Source organism: Nomia melanderi, chromosome 1 (assembly GCF_051020985.1).
Source record: "Nomia melanderi isolate GNS246 chromosome 1, iyNomMela1, whole genome shotgun sequence".
Classification (NCBI taxonomy): domain Eukaryota; kingdom Metazoa; phylum Arthropoda; class Insecta; order Hymenoptera; family Halictidae; genus Nomia; species Nomia melanderi.
Window position 1 is genome coordinate 37074404 of NC_134999.1, and position 23146 is coordinate 37097549.

Genomic DNA, 23146 nt, shown 5'->3' on the forward strand with positions numbered 1-23146 from the left:
AAAACAGCCGTAGAGATAAAAACTTTTCTCCCTTTCTCTCCCTCTCTATCGCTCTCTCGTTTTCTCTATTTTAATTTGCTGCTCGCTCTCCCACTCTGTCTCTCCCTCTCTCGCGCACCCTTTCTCTCCCACTCTCTCCCACTCTCTCTCTCTCTCTTTATATATCGCCTCTCAGTGTAGGTATTTAAATAACATATCATTTAGAACAACCACAAAGTCACCGCTACATTATTTCTCGTTAATTCTATTTAGCATCTTATTAAAATTCACTATTTATTCATTCAGTTGTTCAATATAACTTGTGGCCTGTGTAAATCAGCTGTGTGTCCGTGTACGTGTATGCGTGTGTATTCTTTTTTTCAATCTCTACATAATTATTTGCGTGTGTTTATATTGTTGTATGTACGATGCGCGTCTACGTGACCGTATGAATGTAAGAACGTGTTCAAGAGTTGGCGGATTACGCGTTTTCGTTTTTCTCCTGTCGTCCGCGCGTGCGTGCAGTGTCTAATTACCATATAACAATTATCGTAGAAAAAATGTTCTCGAACGGTTTGATTGAGCTCCCTAACTCGTCTCTCTCTCTCTCTCCTTGTCTTCAGGTTTAGTCGAATGAACGTGTGTGTGTGCTTTTTTTATTGCGTTGATCCCAGAAGTTTCCACGAGTCGCGTTTGTTAATGCTTTCTCTTCGTCCCCCGGTGACTAATCGTTATTCCCGTGTATTCTGCGTGTTTATGCGTGTTATACATTTCCGTGTGTGTTTACGTGTACGTTCTACAACGCTATCGGCGATACTGTTAACAAGAAAAACTTCAACAAGAAAATCCTATACCGAATCGGGAAACGCGAAATGTTAAATCGATGAATGGTATATACAGGAGTAAGTACAGTATATACGTGTTACGAATGTGTATTATGCTCGTATATTTACGTGTGTCGGTGTGTAACGTGTTTTTTTTTTTTGGTGTGTAGAATTGATTGGACAGCGATGATCAAATGGCGAAACTCGGTCGCTTCTCGTTTTCTTTGCTTCCGTGTTACGTTATTTTCGACGGCAACAACCGACCAAAAGAAAGGAAACATATACATATACATATGTGTACATATGCGTGTGTATATGTATATGCGCATTAAGAGAAAGGAAAAATATCGTATGTATGTATGTATATCGTTTTAAAGAACATATGAACGAAAGAAAAAGAAAAATACAGAGGAAAACAAGAGAAAAAAGAGTAATGCAGAATGAACGCGACTTTGCAATTCGACACAGAGAAGGAAAAGAAAAAAACAAATAAGAAAGAACAGAAAGAACGTTTGTCGCTATGAGTAGACACACTAATCGTATTGAGATCATAACGAGGAAGCTTACACAAATTGCTGGTTCCGTTTTATTATTTGTTAACCCTACTAATTACCTTGTGACCTTGTAAAAAATTTAAAAATTACATTAGAGCGTAATACTTGCGATTCCTTATTGACAAAAGTAAGACACAACGCGACCCGCTCAGTAATAAACGTGAGCATATTTATATTTGAGAGCATTCGTTCCGAAATATTTCCTTGTTTAGAACTATGGTAAATCCTACAGAGTAAATACAATTAAGTCATATATTTAATCAGGTAGACTTTTCAGATCGACGCCCCCCGCCGAGGAAAAGCGCACACAAAGTTTACATAAATATAATTTAACCCCTCCCTCCGTCGTTAAATACCGTGATCTCATCTCTAATCATCTAAAATTTAAAAAACACTTATAAGCATCATCGTACAATATTTCGTTAATAATTATCGTAGACGGTAATAATAGGTGTGTCTTCGTGTGTGTATAATAATAGTTAAGTGCAATCGTAGTGGTTGCAGTAGGAGCAGTCGCAACAGTAAATAGTGGTAAATAGCTGTAAATAGTTCTTCTTTTTCCTTTTTTTCCCTTTATATAATGGTAATAGTATAATAGTAATAATTATATCGTAGAAGTAATTAATAATAGTAACAATAATCGTAGCCTTAAACATGCCTAATAATTAACTATTATAAATCCGAGGTAAAAAATAAACTAGTTTTCACATTATTTGATGCAATACAAGCCGTGCAGAAACCCGTCTGACGGTCAAGAAGTTCTTATGATACAATTCGTTTACGTACTTTTTCTTTCTTTTCCTTTGATCGTTAAAAAAGAAAAAAGAACAAAAATATTCATCGTCGTACAATTATTTCGCGTTCGAGTACCCGTTTTCTCGTCCCCTTCCGATCGGGATTCGCGTCGGAAGCGGAAAAGGATCTGGACAACGAACGTAACTGATCCAAGTCAAAAGCGAACACAAAACTAAACACGAAAGAAAAAAAATTCGGAATAGACAATAAAAACGTCTGCGAAGAGACTACTACGCTGATATGACGTGGAAGAAAAGAAATATATATATATATAGAGTACAAAGGTAAATGAAGATGCTTAAGGAAAAACTGCACCCTGCTGTCAAAGAGTCGTATATAGATTATACATACATCATATTAAAAAGATCTATTTGTATTTTACACTATCTATGTAGTTTTATGTAATATAAGTCAGCCTGGGTGTCTGTGTGTCTATCAGTGTGAACACCGCTTACTTAATTATCTCGTTAATTACTCGTTTCTTTATATTCACTTCATCGTTACGTCTCATTTAGTTTCATTTCCATTTTCGATTTTATTTCATTTCATTTCATTTCATTTCCTTTCCTTTCCCTTACTTCTTTTTTATCTCTAAAATGTCCGTCATCTTGTTCCTCGGTTACCCAGCCTTACAACTATTCTGATTCATATCATTTCTTTTAATAAATACGAGATCGTGGAGGGACGGGTGTCTCGAATGTAGCCGGCCAAATCTCGCTGGCCGTTCCCACTGGAGACCGTATAATAATAATAGAGTTCGTTTTATAGTTTCGTTATTCTTAAGTTTCGAATTACCGAAGAAGGGTGTTCACTAACTGTAATTATCAATAAAAACAACAAAAAAAAAAGAGTAAAGAGGTGAACGAGCATCGAGAATTTGTGCCATCCACTTTGAGAAGAGATTTTCTCAAAAAAGAAAAAAAAAGGGAAAAAAACTTAGATACCTCATTCACCCCCCCGCGTTCGTAAATGCTGTTTTATAAGTAATCAATGATTTCCCAGCATTCCGTTTCGTTCTTTACACTCGCTTCTTACTGCTTCTCGTTCCGTTTCTCACTTTCTTTCGTTGAAATATCTCACTTGATTTCAACTCGATCTATTAGTTTACTCTTAAAATACTTCTATTATGTCTCCGCTTCCTACCCTCTATCCCAGTGCCATACAGAAAAAAAAGAATGAAGGAGTTCGCTTGCACCATGGGTGTGTTTGTTTTGTTTTGCTTTTTTTTTTTATCGATCATCGATTATTATCATCTACGTGTTATCTGCTTTTTTGTATACCGTATTTCGTTACTTGTTGTTTTTATTTTTTTCATTTATCGTATCCGTTCCATTTTTTTTTCTCGTCGTTTTTGCTTTTTACCTCTTCCTCTCGAATTGTATGAGCACGATCATTGTCGGTATGTGGTGTATGTTATGTATGTTTCAAAAAACTGCATTTCCATCTTTCGGTTCTCGAAGCCCGACAAAAGATCATGGGCCGTTCTCGCGAGCGATCAATGAAACCAATGCGTCCCGAGGCACAACCTAACCACCCTCTCCTCTCCCGTGACGCTTCCGTGTTCATTTTTTTCGTTATATTTATTTATTTATTTTTTTTGTTTTCGTTCTTTCTTACAAACTCGGGCCGTTCGTCTGTTCGTTCGTTTAATATGTGTTTTTTTTTGCCGTTTCTTTTATTTACTTTTTTTTTATATGTATATACTTTTTGGGCTCGACATCGTTCAATCCCGAGAAAAAAGAGATATGTTTTCCAGAAACAATGATCGGATCTATCGAACTGCGAAAATACGACCGCTCGCGAACGACAATGCTGTCTCGGCTGGGACATTCTTTGCGCGAAGAACGGATCGTCTCCGTCGATGCGCAAACTGCCACCCACCGGAGGCGACCGACGGACAAAATTCAACGGGGGTACACATACTCTTTTTAATGCCAACGTGATCCTGCAAAAACGAACACCAAAAGCGTATTATTAAAAAAAGAAAACAATGTTACAAAAAGAACCACCCTCTGGGAACGCTATATTATCCACCGTACGGGAATATAATCGACCACACGAATTTCATCGGAGGAAAATCGAGCCTCGCGTCTTTGGATTCGTTTTATCCATGAAAACTACAAAGAATGTCCCAGGACCCCGAGTCCGCAGAATGCACGATCGAATGCAGACTTGTGTGTTTTTTTTACGTTTTACTCTGATGTGTTTTGTTTTCTTTTTTTTATTTATATATATATATATGTATATATACATATATATACACACATATATCTATATATATTTATACATATATATATATATATATATATACATTTATATATATATATGTACTTATATATATATTTATATATTATAAATGTATATATATATGTATAAATATACGTATATATGTATATATATCTATATACATACATAAATATATATATATACACATATATATATATTTATATTTGTATATATCTATATATATATTCATATATATACATATATGTATATATCCATTTCGTTCCGTTTGTCTGTTTTTTGTTTTGCGTTTTTTTTCCCTGAATTTATACGTAATGTAAAGAAATAACCCACGAGCAAGGCCAAGCCATTCAGCGCATCTCTCCATCACGGGTCAATTAAAATGGTCATGAGGTTTGCCACTCTTTGAAATCAAAGCCTGGCTGGGGTTTAGGGGCGCTGGCGGCATACCCACCTTGGTTGCTTTCTCCTCCCTGATATGAACGCTGTGGATAACTGGTGTCAGCGTAATTACCGTATGCGGAGTACCCAGTGTAATCCGGTGTCTTGGCTGAACTGCTACTGGATCCGGGCGCACCTGAGCCGGTGGTCTGTCGCGAATACATGTCACCTGGAACATTGATTTTCAACGTGGCATTATCCCGCCGCCGCCGCCGCCGCCGCATCGCGTCGTCTCATTTATTCAGAAGCCTGGAAACTGTTCGACCGGACCCCGAGACACATTTTCGATGCGTCTGCCAGAGACAAAAATACACAGAGAGAGATCGTTCCAGAAGAGAAATGAGAAAAAAATAAACAAATAAAAAAAAAACGAGAAAAAAAAGAGAGAGAGAGACAGAGAGAGAGAGAAAGGAATTACGCGCGTTCGGGTGTGAGACAAGCGTCGGAATCGAACGGCCAGACCTATCCAAAATGTATCTCGGATGACATCTATCTTGTCCGTCGAATATGTTAGTGTCCGGAAATAGCGTGGTTGTGTTCGTATAAAACACTGAGACCAGTATAACACGCGTGCCTCGTCGGACCCAGTGACACGGTTCCCCGAGCAAGCAATGCTCTCGATATTCGTTGATATTCGTCGATACTCGTTGATCTCCGCGGTCGCGAGACTTCACGTGTCACGTAATTGAGTTCGTGCGAAACCGTGGAAACGATCTGGCCGCACGGAAGTGTAATACTGATCTCAGGATTCCAGCCACGAATCGATGTCTATTGTTACTTTCGGAAGCGATATTAGAAAACGTACCGGGATCGGATCGAATCGTGAGAACGGGGCCTCGATAAGAGAATAGACATGAATCCGTTGGCCGGACTCTGCTGGTAGGCAGTACAGGAAATGAAAGGAGTGAGAGTAGGATCGTTCCATCATACTTTTGCTTTGCGAATCCGTTGATCTTTAAGTAAAAGAGAAACGAAAACGACAGGAATTTTTTTTAGATCGTTCCAGATTTCTGGCTGTGAAATATATATATATGTTAACGGGGCGTGTTTGAAAAAAGGAAAATAAATAACTGGTTTCAAGTACCTACTCTAATGTGAATCTAATAAACGCCGATAAAACCAATCGTTCGTTTCTAGGAGGTACTATATATATATATATATATATATATATATATTTGAGAAAATAAACAAAGATACATAAATAAACGACCAACGTAAGTAGAAAGAAAATACTTGTATTGGTTCACACGGGACAAACAAGAGTAAACGGCAATATACAAAAAAGTTCAAACAGTGAAATGATGAATGAGGATAGTGCGATTATCTGGATGATCACTACTGTTGCCGGCTAACAATTAGAAGCGTAAAACAGTATGACAAAAGCGTAGCTCTAAAATACACTACAGCTAGTTATAATATCGTAATTGCTATGTATCTATTCAAACAGCAAGTCTCACTTTAATTTCCAGTACGAATATCTGTCTCGCACGGTCACACATGCCTTCGGCGCGAAAGCGGACGGACTAACATACAAATGGTAGAGGAGGATTCATGGAATCGGTGAAGGATATCCTCGCAAGAGGAATCAAACATTTATTCGTAATAAAAGAAATTGATTAATAAATAATTAAATAAGTAATTAAATAAATAAATAAATAAATAAATAAAAGAATAAATAACTAAATTTCGCTTTTAGTTACAAATATAATAAAAATGCTTTCGTGTTCTTCCGACCCCAATGCATACAAGCTCTCGCCATTATTCTGCAGGCCCGAAAGCCGATCGCGTTAGTATTTGTTAACAGGCAGCGACATAAACACAATTACATTCCCAAGGGGATCTAAAACTTAATGGTACAATAATCTCGCAGATAGGAGAACATGAACAGCGCGTATTAAGAACGGAAACAAAATATATGAATAAATGTAAAAGATCGAAAGCAAGATTAATTTCTGTTAAACGAATCGTACACAATCATGCGTAACATTATCTCTTTTAATCAAATCAAAAAGAAAAAAAAAGAACAAAAAAAAAGTTGAAATCATAAAACAAAAAATGTCATTTACCTTTTCGACAAAGTAAAACAAAAAATCAGTTAAAAAAATAAAACGATTCTAACACTTCGACGAATTTGTAAGACTCAACGTGTTAAATTAAACAGACAGAAATAGAAGAGGAAACAATAGGCAGCTTTGACTAGTGTCGAGTAGCTGATGCTGGAGCTGTACGATGCGAAAGGGTGGAAAGAGGAAAGACGTTGATTGACTGAGCTTGAAGACTCACCCTGCGGGCCAGAGGGGTTCGAGTTGGAGTTGGGCTGCGAGGAGTTGGGCTGAGGGGGCTGAGGTGGTGGCTGGGTCCCTGGAGGTGGCCCATTCTGTGCCATGTTCCACGAGTTCCAGGAAGCCCCGGGCCCGCCCCCCGCAGCCCCGCCAGTACCCGCCGTGGGCCCGTAGCCCCCTGAAGCGGCCGCCGCCGGCCCACCTGCGATCATCAACCACACAAAACACGTGTCACCGACCACCGACGTCTTCTTAATGCAGTTTTCTCGGGATACGTTCACTCTGCTGACACACACTATCCTCTTGCAGGACACAGGACACTCGAAAAAGGGTTGTTTCTCAACAGAGGTTAAACTCGCGAATCCACAAGTGAAACATATACAAATTTCATGTCGATCTTCGATGGAGAATTTCGAAACGTTCCGCCAGTCTGCTGTTTCTCAGACTGGTTGTTGATTAATTTTTGTTAATTACTTGCATTGAAGACTATTAAATTCAGTCGAGGTACTGTGATACTCGATGTTCTAAGATCACGAAGCTAGGGGAGTTAGCTCTTACAAAGTGCTCTATGGTTGCGGTTAATTTCGAACTGAATTATTTTATGAACATCGATCGTTAGGGCCGTGTCAAATTCGAAACTTTGCGTATCGTTTACAAAGAGAGTCTCAGCGACTCGGTAATTCGAAAGTCTCCGGCAATAGGGTAGCAAAGCGAACGTACCCGAACTTGGTCAACCACTTCAGTGCCAAGCATGCACCGATAAGCGGTGTTTAATGGGATCATGAGATTTCAAAGAAAATGCTCAAAATACCACAGGCAGGATCACCAATACTGCCGATGACCAATAATAATCGCTGTAAAAAAGATGCGAACTTTTAAGCAACAGACTCCAAAAGCGTTTTCGATCGCTAACGGTGAGAACTTACCTCTATGATCTCTTCCCCTCTGAAAATGTGAAAATCGTACATAATGGAATGACAATAATCTTTCTTTCTTTCTTTTTTTCCGTTTCTTTCATCCCCTAGGATAATGAAGGCAGAGTCAACGAACAACTAAAGCTTGCTCGCTCGTTGCAGTCTTGGCACTTGGGTTAATATTGCTTATGAAATGTTCTATGTGCTTTCCGCGCACCGACTTCGTTACATTAGTGTATTGCTATTTTTTTTTCGTAACGCGATGATGATGTTTACGCTTGATTCTCCGTCACGAGAATCAAGCACAAACTTGTACGAGATAAGATTACGAGGTCGAATGTTTCGGAAGTGTCCATTAAATCGATCCGAATCCGCGTAGCGTAGTAATTACATTTTTACTTGGATGCGTAATGATCGAGCTACATTTCACGGAAATGATGAGTCGACAGATGATTACGGTTATAAAAGGGAGTTACTCGCGAATGTTGTATTGAAACGTAATTTTGCAACAACGGTGTACACGCGATATTTAAGGAAAAAATACATGTGTATTATATATGTATACATATATATCTATACTAATGAGTCTGAACCGTTTAATTTAGATGCTCATTCGGTGTTTATAATGTCCTACTGTATTCTCTTTCCATAATATAACCTCCAGGGGGCATCGAAATAAAGATAATTAATCTTCCGTCATTAGGCATTTGTTTTCTCGTGTTCTTATCATTCTCTTTCTTCTCCTAACATCTCCAAGGAGGACGGAGGGGGAGAGGACAGGATCGAAAGTTATTTGTTAATCTTTACAACTATAACCTTAACGTGTTGTCCTTAAATAAACCAACGAAAGAAAAAAATAGTAACGCGCACGCACAGCGCGAAATAAAGTGATCCGAAGTTTTGAAAACGTGACGAATTATCATCTTCGATCGAGACAACACTGTACAATCATCGTAGATTATTTCGCGCGGAAAATGAAGTTGTATGTCCGTCGTTCTCGACGGTTGCGTGTCGCGCGCATCGATTCGTAAATTGCGCTTCGTCGAATGAAGTTTATTTTTAATTGGAATCAAGTTTCAATGGAAAATTCGGTTTCAAGAAAATAGTTGAGTAATAGTTAAATGGCAGCGTTATGGGGGAAAAACTTACCGTAACCGCTGTAACCTTGAGGTGTTCCTGCAGGTTGGACATTGTAACTGCTACCCCATTGGTGATGAGGTGGTGGTGGTATCTGCTGTTGCTGAGGAGGTCCAGGAGGCGCGCCCCAGCCCTGAGAATTGTATTGGGTGGTGTAACCAGCAGCGTAACCACCCGTCTGAGGGCTAGTACCCCAGCTCTGATACTGCTGCATCATGTTTCCAGGCGGTCCCATTGGACCTCCCATCATAGGTCCACCCATCTGCCCATTGGGCCCACCCATGGGTCCCATATTCCCAGCCATTCCCATCGGCGGACCGCCAGGCTGCGGCGGGCCCCATTGTCCCTGATGGCTGTCGTTCATTTTGCTAGAAGAATCACGCGGCTCGGCACGCTTGATCTCAACCTGGAAGCAGAACGAACGAACGAACGTTGTAGGAATTCCGTCATCTCTGCCCGTAGATTCTCGTGACCGTAGAATAGAATTAATCGAGAGGTCACCGATTCTTCGAATAGAATTAAATGTAATCCCATTGTTGCCTTAATCAATTTTCATTACAATGATCGAAGCTTTCGAGAAACTCGCCAAGTCTTACATAAATTCTAAGATATATATAAATATATATATACTCTAATCTTGTTTTTCAAAATCGTTCGAGTGGCGCATCTTACACGAATTTTTCTGGTATTCTCTATTTTTTGTACTTTTGTGCTTTGCCTCTTTTCTTTACGATTTTTAACCGATATACTTACATAATAGTAAACTAAGCGTACATGTTTGTTTAGCGTTAACATAGTATGAAAAAATAGTGTAAAATAAAATAAGTACTATAACTAATATTAATGTATTATTTAAGACTATGTAGAGGTGGTGTAACATTATAATTATATAGTAACAATCGTACTTATTATTATTTTACATTACATTATTCTAGGAATATATGTATATATGTATATATTTATATATAAATATATGCTAGTGTGTAGGTAGCTATACCTGTTTTCCATTCAAGTTGACGAAATGCTCGGCGACACATCGGTCCACGGCATCTTCATCCTCGAAGCTGAGGAAGCCAAATCCTGCCGTCCAAACGTGATAGTATATCAAAAATTGCCCCATATATTTACACAACAAATACACCTTCTCTCTTTTTTGTTCATGTATATGCATATATTATATACCTGTTCTAAATCTTTATAAGAAATTACAAGTTGCTTATACAATTTCGTTTCAATTTGTCCGTTATATCTAATTACTTTTGCTATGTTAATGATAACAATGGCTGGACTTAATTTGGATTATATTTGAGTATATAAAATAATATTACAATTTTAATATCGATTAAACACATGCATCTTCTAGAACTTTTTTTTATGATACTTATCATTACTATCCATCTTATGTGCACATAAAGCTTAATGTACTTAATCTAAAAAATTTATGATGGCTGATTTGAAGAAGCTTTTCGATTAGGTATTCTATTTTCTCCTAATTTCGGAGACCGAAAGAAACGGCGGAAAGTAAAACGAAAGTCACGAGAGATTCACATTGGATTATATTTGTTTCAAGAACGTTTCGTAAATAACGAGTTCAGAAAATATTTTCCGAGTCATGGCATTGAGAGATTAATGTACAAAGCAATCCACACTGTTAAAAAAATAAATAAATATGATGCGTAAAAGAAAATTCATTTGGGCTAATGGAACACACCAACTTCTTGAATGCAGCCACCAAAAATGAATAAATATTTAAAGAAGAAAGAAAGATATAAACGTGTTCTCTCGTATTTACTAAAATGTTTAACCACAAGGACACCAATGTTAAGGCAAAAATTATTCTATACTAAAAAGCCATAGAAATTAATGATACCCTAATTTATTTAGTTATAAATTTTATACTAGATATTTAAGATTAATCCTTTATATAACATATGCCGGTTAATGATAAATATAAGTAATTGATCTTATTATTCAATGGATAAGATAATAGGTGGATAATATTTAATAAAAAATAAGATGTACAACGTATCTTACTAATAGCTTAACTTCAAAACTTATGTTATGTACATTTAACTTATGTACTTAATAACCTATTCTTAATAAAACTTAGCCAAAATCACAGTATGTATAAATACATTTAATGTAATTTAATGTAACATAAATTATCTTAACTTCTTTTAAAGGTAAGACAAGGCGAATTATTAAGAGTAGCAAAATAGGATAAAAACACTACATAAATAACTATGTATAATGCATATAAAGTTTCAGTTTATGGATAGGAGCTTAAAGTATTTCATAAGTGTATATCAAAAATAAACAATATTAATTAAGAAGAGTATGAATCAGGATGTATTAATTATAATTATTGAAGGAAGCAAGAGCAGGGTCATTTAAAAAAAAAAAGGGTAATCAAGCAGGGGAAGTTCAATGACCATTTATTATTGACTGGCTTAAGCATAGAACTGTGTTTAACTTTTAAGTAATTAATTACTAGTCCTATATATTTATATTTAATTTTTATATTAAGAATTAGATAAACTTCTGAGATTGTACTATAAATGGGTGTGCTGCATTCAAGTCAGAATTTTTGATTTTTTTTTTTTAAATCCTGTATTAAGTACCTTCAGTGGAGTTACATACACCACTTATTTTTTACTGTACATTTATTTGTTTAATAATATCAAAATACATTAAATATGTAAAAAAAAAATTTATTTCAAGAATTCTGACTATAATCCTGGTCACGCAATAAATAATATAACAAGAATAGTCTACTTTCCATATTAATGGTGCATTGTCTTTCATAGCTTCCACAATAATTAAGAAACAAAACACGCGATTGCTATGTATGCATATTTTTCACAGACGTAAGTATATAATTTGGTTAATATGGAAACTACATCAAACAATGCTAATAAATAAATAAATAATGATAACTGTTGCAATGTACTCACCTCTGGATTTCTTTTTCTCCTGGTCATACATTATGACAACTTCCATGACCTTTCCAAAGCGAGTAAAGAAGGATCTCAGATCAGTCTCCGTCACGTTACTTGGTAAGCCACCAAGAAAAACTTTTGGGAAGCCTCCGCTACGCTTTGGCTTTTGTTGAGTGCGTGGATTACACGGTTTCGGGTCAATCTGTAATACAATTGCAATACCAACAAATATGTTAATCGATCTCATTTAATTAAAAAAATTCCTTTTTCCCCTTCGAAGGTTGATACTTACAGTGCGCCCATCAAGTTGATGCGGTCCATTCTGAAGAACCAAAGGAACATTGGCCGGATCACTGAATGTTACAAATCCGAAGCCACGACTGCGACCAGATTCACTATTTTTCATAACAACACAGTCAATTACTTCGCCATAACGGCCAAAGTAACGTTGAAGATTTTCCTGTGTTGTCTCCCAGGACAAACCACCAACAAACAACTTTCTGTAACAGCAAAGAAGAAACAATACCGTTTACCACAAGTAAGTGACATGTGATTACATAATTAGTATTAATCTCAAGACAAGCATCTCAAAATTTAAGTAAATTCAATATAAATCTACATAAGTCCCTTCAATAATAATAATAATAATAATAATAGTAATAATAATAATACCGCTGATAATTAGGAAAATTTATAAAAAGTATCCTAATGGAATAATTAATGAAAACTTCATTACAAAAGTATCATGTACCAGAAATAATATCAAGACAGCACGAAAATCAATAAATGTAAGAGTTTACATGACATTAAACATCAAAGAAAACAGCTATTCCTAAAAACATTGTTCTTTATTTATATATAAAAATAAAAAAAAATTACTAAATCGATATTCACCGAACGGCGAAATATCCATCGGAATTCGTGAATTAACCGACTGACACTAAATTAATAACGAGCCTAATCTATGGTTCACAGGAGTATTTAATAACTCCCATAAAAGTTTCCATAGAATAGACTATAGGAGGCCGCTCGCATTATATTCGCAGTTGGTCGAACGTGTGCAAGAAAAAGCACAGCGGCAAGAGAGCACGAAAACGCTGTTCAGGATATAGAGCATAAAAATAGGGAATCTAGAACTGAAGGATGTAACGAGAGAGGCGGCGATGCAGCGGTGTACTTTCACGCTGTAATAATGCGCGTAGAATCCGGCGTTGAATCGAATTCCCCGACGTTAATGTACCATTTAACGGGGAAACGTATGGTTTTACCTAAACGGGAACGATATAAGCCGGATCGGAGGAGCCGGGTGATAGAGAGTAACACTGCGCGGAGTGCCGGCATCGGTGAATTATTTTCCCCCCTCGCGTGAAAAACTACAACATCGAAACCGCTCGTTGGCCCGGGGGGGAAGAAAGGTTGGCCTCGCGTATAGAGAAAATCATACAGGCCGAACGCGAGTGCCCGATGACGTTCTACGCCGCTGTTACGGACGATTTATCGGTAGTTTTATCCGTGCAACGACGGGCAAAACGCAGAGATGCGGGGAGATTGCAATACGCAAATGGAGATCCCACGCAATAAAACCCGACGGCCGTGTACGCGTCTCGATCGAAATATCTCCGCGCAGAAAAAGCGGCCGTGCGCCCGTGATTTCTGTACTCACCCCTTTTCGTCGTCGTCCATTTCGGTCTTCACTCTCATAATATTTCACTTAAAACTACGAGAATGTTGTTAGTATAAGGGCGCGAATGGGAATATGGCACGATGCTTAGCGCGGACGAGGGTAATGGCTCCCCACAATGAACGCGACGTCGAGAACAGAATGTAAACGTAACGAAGCGAATCGCGTCACTTCCGCCGACCGCCTAGTCAAATCAGCAACCGTCGACCGTCGCGCCTCAGGTGCGGAATTAGGAAAGTACCGGCGCCCTCTACGGCCACGAGATATTCGCGAGTTAGCGCCCTGTTGTTTAGGGAACATTACTTAAATTATAAATCTTTCCTTTATTTTCGAATTAACGATACATATTCGATGAAATTGAAATTCATGTTCGAATCGACGGAGCGGTGAACTGTAGTGGAAACTTATAATTCTCTAGCTGGGAATTTTCATGTTTCGTTGGGAAATCTTTCGTTGAGACAGCCCTGGGAATAGCATTACCTATTTCCATTGAGCCTATTCTTTAAATGAACCGTCGACGGAGTGGTTGACAATAATTTTTTACTTGTTTCATGGAGAAATAAATAGTAATTGTACGAGAAATAAAATATTAGTTGAACGCAGTAGTGCATATGGGTTCAACGATCTGTCGTCACATAGCTGGTTCCCGCCATTTTGTCGTCCGACCGGCGGCAATATTTGAATCGCGCACAGTCTCGCCACGCTGTTAGATCATCGCCGTTTCGATGATAAAGACACAGAGCTAGCGGCAATGAAAAACATGGCGTGCTTATCGCCAATTTTGATATCCTATTAAGGAAATGGTCATTTTCTTCTCGCGCGAAACGCAATCTTCCAGCCGTTGCATAATGCATAAGAACCACCGTATTGTGCAACGCATTAGTCTCTCTACCGGTAATAATTTCATAAGGCACTCATGCAGAACGATGCGAGCATTAAGACCACGTAATTTGATACGTTGTTGCTGAAAAATTCAATTAACATCGTTTTTCTCAATTAAAAAACGGACACCGGGCCCAGGCAGCGCGAACGTCGCGCAAAATATTACTCGCGAATCACACGCGCACTAATAAATATATCGGCTAACGAGACAAGACGAAACTATGAGATAAACAATTAATAATTCCCAATGCTCGAATATTCCTCGCATATTTTTCGCTCCTTTGCATTCAAGACATCTACACCACGCAAAGGTCGACACTCTTATCTGATAAAGCTGCGATAATACGACACCGGTACAGTCGAATACTTATCGAAAACGTTCCCCGAGAATTTCTCGAAATACGTTACGCCACATCCTTTCCGAATATGTATCAGTATTTAGAGCTGAAAGTAATTAATAGATACAGCCTTTACGCGCTGAATTGTAAAACGATCATTCTCCGACTCATTGCGGCCGTTTCCATGCTCCAAATAAAACAGGATCCTCCTTGAATCTAAGAAAAAACCAATTATTCTTTGTTGTATAATTATCGCTCGACCCTAAACCTAACAAATACTGAACGCTGAACGCACAAACAAGGAGGGACTGTTTCTAATCAGTTTTCCATGTGTGTAGGCGGTTCTTCTCGGTATCTTTGTTCCGCCACGTGTTGTCAGGGATCGCTAACTTCTCAGGAAGCCGTAAACCCGACACGTTCGCGTAGAATCGTAACAAAGATGTCCCAAACCGAAGCTATCACATGTGTAGGATTCCTGGGATCGGCTGGCCCGTCGTCCCCGTCTTTCCGACCGCTGGATTTCCGACGAGCAGCTAAAAATAAAATTATTTAAGCGGATCCGCTAGGAGCGCGCCGCCTCGCGCTCTTTGACTCGTCCGTCCGTTCGTTCAGATTAATCGATTCCATCGCGAATTACCGTGGTACACCGGTCATAAAAGATTCAGCACGATCGGCTGATTATTTCCCCGCGGGAATAATCTCGGGCCGGGGTTCAACGATCCGTGGATCGGTACGCGATGCGTTTTGAAACACACCTACGTCGCCGGTCCGCGTCTTAATCCAATCGTTCCGGTCGAACAAGGATCGAGCGTGGCGAACGAGGGATAATATGAAATTCACGAAGCGTAAAGGTAGTTCAATTCACTTCTATTTCGACGGAAGTTCCTGCTTTACGAACGCGCCAGCCTATAGTGTGTCAGCTTCGGGTGTTCTTACCAGCCCGACCAGCGTTCAGCGATGCTCCAGCCGCGCTTCGAAGCGCACGCGATCGCCCCGTAGGTGTGCTTTCTTGCACGCTTATTGCACGCGACGTCTTGCACAATACACTAACGAGATGTACACGCGTACACACATCTCGCGCCTTCTCCGCGCTTTTGCTCGGGTAAACACGTGTGCGCCGATATCACGCGACAAACACGCTGGAGAGAAACGTGCGCCGATGCGACAACGAAATCGCGAACGATCAGCTGGATTTGAGCAGCTCTCGAAACCGCAACGACATCCGTTGCAATTGCTTAGAGAGGATGATACCGAGAACCCGTTCTAGGACAATGTCCTTAGCTTATTCACGATTACCTCTTGATACAACGAAATTGATCCAAGCAGAATCTAGAGCAATGGCTATCTTGAACAAAGTTTATTGGCCGAAGATACAGCTGCGTCGTTTTTCGTTAAGAAATTAGAAGCTGAGAATATTCGGCACCATCGGGAATAGAAGATAGATCTTCCGGTGCTCTGTACGTGGCTGGTGAACTATAAAGGTTACGTCTTTGCATAATATACAACCGGGATCCGCGGTGAATGAATTTTAAAGGAGATATCGGAATACAGGCACCGGGTTAAACGCAGCTGCTTATTCTTCGTCGCGTCTCATCTCCAAAGATACTCGACGTTCCTACAGATAAGAATATTTTTAGAGGGTCACGAGTTCTAAACTTAGACGTGCATGTTCGACCGCGGGTCCGGCTCCAAAATTTAGGTAATCGGGTCTATATCGATAATCCATAGTCCAATAAAAATAGATGCGTCGCGGCCGTGGACCGACCGCCAAAACTCTCCGATCTGCAACTCGCTGACGCATTATCAAATAATAATCGTTTCAACGTTCGTTTGTTGTTCCACCGACTCGCAAAATAATCTAATAACCATCTGTCTAAAACCGCGTAGAACTCCATTCCCGTGATTTCTTCTACAGCTGTGTAAACCGTAGAAAAAGGGAGATCAACCTCCGCCGTAAGCCTACGATTCCATTAAAAACTGAATACCATCAACGGAGTAATTTCGATGCTTATTACCTTTTCCACGGTACAACTGGAAGGGTTAAAAGGCTAAGAAGAAAGACGTTTCTGAGATACCAGCGGTTCTTCCGCAGCTTTTCATCTGGAGTCCATGAACGTGCGCACGTGCATCTGGAAATCTCGAGGAATTCGTGGCGCGGCGACCACCGCATGGACACGGAGCCAGAAAAGGGTCGAGATCGTAGGTTGCCGAAGGTTGCCGAGGTCAGGAGCGCGTCTCCCGGCAGCCCTGCGTGCCCGTTGATCACCGCTATAACCGAACGAAAAGTATCATCGTCCCCGTCGAAAAGCATTAGTATACACCGGCGAGTCGATCAGGCAGCCTGGATAGCTGACTGCTTGGCCGACTGCTTGCCCGGCTGGCTGACTGCTAGCCGGCTCGGTCTCTTCTCGTTCAGTCGCCGTCCCGACATCCTGCTCGCAACACGTCCCGCGGCCGGTGCTGTCGCGGCCTGAACCTTTCCACGTTTTCTCTCGTCGTCCGCTGATCCACGGTTTCTGTCATGCCGCGGGACCCACGGCTGGGCCGTGCAGCGGCTCGTTTCGGCGCCAGTTAGGCCCACGTGCAGCTCCGAAAGAACCGGCCGAACCGAATCCGGGAAGCGAAATCGGCGCGACAGTGACGTTCATCCTCACCGGATCACCTTGGCCAATTGAACCGGTCCGTCGCGCTAAACAATCGAAGCTTGTGCGAACAGTGAGATAATCTTGCTCGCGGGTGGACCGAGGACATCGGCGGGATCGTAGGTGGCATCCGTGATCCATGCGAGAAACCGCCGAACATGTTACGAGCCGCAAGTAAGTGTTTCCGCGTACGCGAATCGGGAAAGGAGGCGGTCCGCGCAAAGGACGATCGTTTTGTGTACCGATCCTTTGCATAACGAGGAACCGTTCAGCCGTGAGGATCGTTCCGTGGAACCCTGAGCCTCCGATTATTAACCGTGGCTGAAAGAGTCGATGACTCGCCGAGACTTCTACCGGTTGATTGAACAACGCGGCTGTCTTCGAGTCCGGTCACGACCACGGCGAATCTGCCCCGTAACACCGGCTATGATCCTGCCTTAGACCCTGCCTAGATGTCTGTGGGAACAATTAGCGGGGACCTCGTTCCTCGTAACAGCTTCTAATGGCCGGGTCTGCCGGTCGGGTCAGTCTTTCGAGAATGCGACCGTTGCGGCCGCTAACGCGGGCCGATTCGTCGTTAAACGAGATCGGGAACAGATATTACTCAACCAATTGACTTGGGACTTAATCGACAACTCGTGGGAACCTTGTGATATCGATGATCATGGTCTTCTATAGAACACTCTGTCTTCCCTTAAGATCACCAGTGGAGTACGCTCACTTTTGGTCGAACGTTTCGGTCTCACGTGAAAGACGTCGCTCCAGATTGAACGGTTGTACGCACAGTTTTCGGTGTTATCGTTGTCGACGGTGTTCCGAGAGTTCCGTTCGTCGGACGGTTTCGATTCGAGGAAAATTTATCCCCGAAAGTCCGATGAGTTGGCGGACTAGATTCCCGGTACGGAATAAGTCATCGACGCCAACCCGTCCCAGTCTTCGGCGTAATGAACTAGGCGGTGTAGACCGCAGGCAGGAACTAGAGGCGATCTGGAGCTGACTTTCGGCTGAAACCGGTTCTCCTGCCGTCTTTCGTGCGCACGTCCTCCGTACACGGCACGTCACAACGCATCGTATCCTTTAACGGGACGAACACCGGGATTTCGTGAATTCGGGGCGTGTAATCGCAATTGTCAACACCCGTCGGCCGATCGATATCGATTCACGGAACGCATGTAACGGTATCGCGCCGCGGGTTTCTTCAAATAATCGATTTTGCGCCTTATTCCTGTACACGACCGAACGAAACTGAAATTCACCCGACTGCCGCGGATTATCTCGGTAATGAATTACTATTTCCGAGTAATCTTTTTCACCGTACCGATAAGATTACACGCTGTGTGCCAACATTGAATTCGCAAACCGAAATGGAACTGTCTGTACACCAGGCTAAGATAAATCGCATTAACGGAGGATATTAACGGAATCATCGTGCTCGCTGCGTGCGTAATCCAGGAATGATTGTGAGAACGGAAGCGTGCGCGGGGATAACGGCTGGAGACAATCAACGATGACCATCAGCGGCCTTGCATTCAGCGAATAATTAATTTACAGTTAAGAAAGCATTTACCCCTTAATTATCGCTATTAACTTTTACCGGTACGTCAGGCTCATTCCTTGAATAATTTCAGATGAACTTCGTGCAGAATGTTAATTGGATTCGTGCGCGATCGTCGTTACGTTCGTCGTTATTTACTATAGAATTCAGTACTTTTCGAGAGATATAATATCTACACTGTCTTATCTCTATATACGGTGTTGTACAAAAAGAAATATGAATAGGATTATTATTACGTCAATGAAAGTAACGATTAAATACCGGATTCTTATCTTGTTTTCGGGCATAAGCGATAAGCAGTTCGTCCCTATCCTACGCGGGAACGTTTATTTCCTTCTGAAAAAATATATCACTTTTTTATCGCTGATTTTCTGCAACGAAGAACACGTCACGCAGACCTGGATTCAATAACAGCCCGCATTCGGATATGTATATCAGCGAGCCTGGAACCGGTTTCGCCAAGGGACAATTCTTTGTCTACGCCGATTTAGGGAATAAATTTCGGCCGACCAGTTAGCAGACTTCCCGAAGGGTTCTTTTGTCGCATTATCGTCAGACAGATAGGATCGCCGCACGGTTTCACTGAAATTCCTGTGAGATTTTTCTCGCGTGGCCAGAACTGTGAAGGGAAGGAAATACTCCGGCTATTTCCGTTAACGGAGGAGAAAACCTTCCGTTCAGAATTTGAGATATCGCTCGAGAGGTAACGCGTAGACTTCATTCACTTGCGAGGATCATCGACGAATTGACACCCACGGAATTTTGATGAGACTATGCGCGTAGATTGCGAACTGAATAATATTCCAAGCATATTTTCGTATTTTCTAGAGTGTTTCTTGAAATTTTTCAAATTTCCGAAGGCGTCTATCCAGACATAGCTCATACAACATTTCTTTCTATCACAGTTTCTAATCTACTTAACGTAGTTCCTTCAATTAGACTTTTGAGTCTGTCCTCATCCCTCGAATACGATTGTATATCGCTAGAATAGTGTAGAAAGTTCTCTGTTTCCCGTTTGTGCGCGAAATTCCAGTCAGTCGAATACTGTCCTTGTTAGCGGCACGGGGAATACACATTCCTCCATATAAAGGTAACAGAACCGCACAGTTAATTCACCGAGAACGTTTCCTAACGGCGTCGGTTTCTTGCTTATGGACACACCATTGTACCCGCCGATCCTGGGAGTTTCTAGAGCTGCTTTACGCCTTTACCGTTTTCTTATCACTGCTCGGATGACGGAGCATAAAATAAAAACCCATTGACTCGACGAAATAAATCACCGCGTGGGTTCGCACACTGCTCGGATTGTCCCAATTGAATCGCTTTTATCGTCGGATCCGACCGTTTCGATCATCCATCGACCATCGATGAATCGGCATAATTGTCTTGATGGACAATACGCAGACTGCACCGGGACGTCGAACGAATACGAATGCACGATACACAATACGGACCGACGTGTACGGACTGTTACAAAAGAAATATTTAACGAACTGCAGTTCAAAATGGAAGGAAAAGAAAATCGGCACTGAATACCAATCGCCGATACACGAGTGTCCACTTGTCTCTTAGCACGTGCGCGACCTCGATCCTTCGAGGAGCCACTTGTACATATTGATCGTATCAATTTTTGCCCGCGAATCATCGATCGCGCGGTCCGCCCGTTATCAAGCAGTTTCCTCTGTGTTGCTTTCAGATTAACATGGACGCTCGATTCGTCGGCTGTTCGAGAACTCGCGGATCGTTTCCGATGGGAACCGCCGGGACGCGGACGCTGGGATCGCCGTAAGGATTCGACGTGAGTTCGCGGAGATTAAATTATTTCTTACGTCATACGCAAATGTAATCCGCCGTTGACAAACGCTGGCAGTATCGTTCAATTTGCGCGCGTTTGCTTGGCCTCCGGACACTAACGTAAAAGTAAGTGACTGGTTCAACAAAGGTGTCCTTTGTAGTCGTGCCGGGGACGCTGAAAAACACACAGTCAAAGTTTGTTCTTTAAACGACAAACAACCGTGGACCAAGGTCCACTGGATGCTGGAGAGGAACGGCTTCGGAACGTTTGGAACGGTAACTCGGTCAAAACTGTGTACCCTTCCCTCCGTTTCGACTATCAAAACGAAAGTGACGAAACAGCGCATTTCCAAATAAAACACTACCAAGGCAAACATTCCTGTTTGCCGCTCTATTATTTTTACTGGCCAGTGGCATCTCGTGTGTCAAGTTTGAGAATTACTAAAGCGACCATTAGTTATATTACCGAGTGACTTAATCAGCGATGCGCAATTGTATTATAGCATAGCCAACTGAGGCGTCATTCGCGTTGCAATAAACAATGTTCAATTGACAGGTCTGAGCAGACATCGTGCTCGGCGGGAATAGGAGCAATGGGATCACCGGTCGAATTCCGGGCAATCGTGCTAATTAACAAATTCAAATCATTAAAGAAGCCGGCTGCGAGCACTAGAAAGATGACGATGAACCCAGCCGGTGGTCCAGGGACCCCGGAAGAGTACCAATGGAAGAGGTGACGTATCACCCAGTGATGCGTAAACGACGTGGATTGGCCAGCGCCGTTCTGGGCCTGATAATGGGCCTTCTCCTAGGTATCCTGATTCAAAGCTTCCGATTGCTGTCCTCGAATCAACAGCCAAGATCCAACGCGTATTACTCCTCGATGCCGGGAGCACGTGTCCTGCTGAGGCCGTCGTCGACCAGTAACATTCCCAGGCTGAACGACGACGAGCAGATAAACAGTTCGTCGACGAGCCTGGTCTTCGTGGGTGTCATGACAGCTTCTAAGTACCTAGACACCAGGGCGAAAGCCGTGTACGAGACCTGGGGTAAGGAGCTTCCAGGTAAAATCGCTTTCTTCTCGTCGGAAAGTTCCACTGTGCCAACGAACTGTCCCGAGCTGCCGTTGGTCGCTCTGCCGCGCGTTGACGACACCTATCCGCCGCAGAAGAAATCGTTCATGATGCTCCAGTACATGTGGAACAATTACGGCGACCGTTTCGAGTGGTTCCTCAGGGCCGACGACGACGTTTACGTGAGGACCGACCGTTTGGAGAAACTCCTCAGGTCCGTCAACTCCAAAAGAGCCATGTACATCGGCCAGGCGGGCAGAGGGAACTCCGAGGAATTCGGCCTGCTGTCCTTGGAGTACGACGAGAACTTCTGCATGGGTGGACCGGGTGTAATCCTCTCGAGGGAGACCTTGAGGAGGATCGTGCCGCACATCAAGTACTGCCTGAGACATTTGTACACCGCGCACGAGGACGTCGAGCTGGGAAGGTGCGTGCAGAGGTACGCCGGCATCCCGTGCACCTGGAGCTACGAGGTAATACGTATTTTAATCAGTCCGTTCGTTGTTCTCCATTATCGCGAGGCTTGTTTCGCCGATCCTCTATCCGCGAACGCGTCCGTACATTGTCCAGCTGCTTCGCGTGTCTCGGCTGCCGTTCACATAACATTAAATCTATTTTCGCTCGTCCTCCTTTCTTCTCTTTCTCTCCCGCGCCCCGTGCTTCGGCCGATCGCCTCGCACACAGCCTGTCGTGAACCAACGCCGGCACGTGTAATTTGTTGATCGACACAGCCTCACGGTTCATTAGAACGCCGGGCTATCCCACAGAACACGTAACACGTACACGCGGATAATAATCCCTTCTAAACGTGCGAGTTACCTGATGAACGCGCCAGGCGAATCTGCGCCCTTGGCTAACGGTTACTCGAAGTTTCCCTGTTACCAGCGATCGAATCGTTTCCTTCGCGGAGTTTTCCGCTTGGCTTGGATTCTCCCATTCTTTCGGGATATTCTTCGGTTGATATTCAATCCTTGAACTTTGGAAGATGGATTCATTGCGAGGAGTCATCGTGAGTCAAGTTTGAGGAATGACTCATGAAAGTTAGATCTTTATATTTGAGTATTATATAATG

At 41.9% G+C, this 23146-nt stretch overlaps 2 protein-coding genes across 18 annotated transcripts in view; one reads left to right on the plus strand and one right to left on the minus strand.

Moving 5' to 3' along the window:
- Window positions 1-13962, minus strand: part of Hrb27C (Heterogeneous nuclear ribonucleoprotein at 27C) — a 38613-nt gene extending 24651 nt beyond the window's left edge. For 5 of the 10 annotated variants that reach the window (XM_076368996.1, XM_076369001.1, XM_076369005.1 and 2 more), the window contains exons 1-7: window positions 13773-13961; window positions 12402-12609; window positions 12125-12311; window positions 10168-10250; window positions 9183-9576; window positions 7121-7321; window positions 4851-5006 (exon numbers count right to left, since the gene is read on the minus strand). In XM_076368996.1, coding sequence (XP_076225111.1) covers window positions 4851-5006; window positions 7121-7321; window positions 9183-9576; window positions 10168-10250; window positions 12125-12311; window positions 12402-12609; window positions 13773-13810 — 1267 coding nt within the window. In that variant the 5' untranslated portion in view covers window positions 13811-13961. Of the gene's footprint in view, window positions 1-3928; window positions 4098-4850; window positions 5007-7120; window positions 7322-9182; window positions 9577-10167; window positions 10251-12124; window positions 12312-12401; window positions 12610-13772 lie in introns of those variants that run through there. The other 5 variants (XM_076369027.1, XM_076369028.1, XM_076369013.1 and 2 more) reach the window with 4 other exon arrangements.
- A 3283-nt stretch (window positions 13963-17245) lies between these two features.
- The window catches only part of Chsy (Chondroitin sulfate synthase), a 34337-nt gene continuing 28436 nt past the window's right edge, over window positions 17246-23146 (plus strand). For 5 of the 8 annotated variants that reach the window (XR_012999317.1, XR_004234580.2, XR_004234581.2 and 2 more), the window contains exons 1-3: window positions 17246-17826; window positions 20904-21005; window positions 21558-22547. Coding sequence is in view for 4 of the 8 variants with exons in the window: in XM_031971887.2 (XP_031827747.1) it covers window positions 21726-22547 (822 nt within the window). In the remaining 4 variants the exon portion in view is untranslated. The other 3 variants (XM_076370444.1, XM_076370432.1, XM_076370438.1) reach the window with 3 other exon arrangements.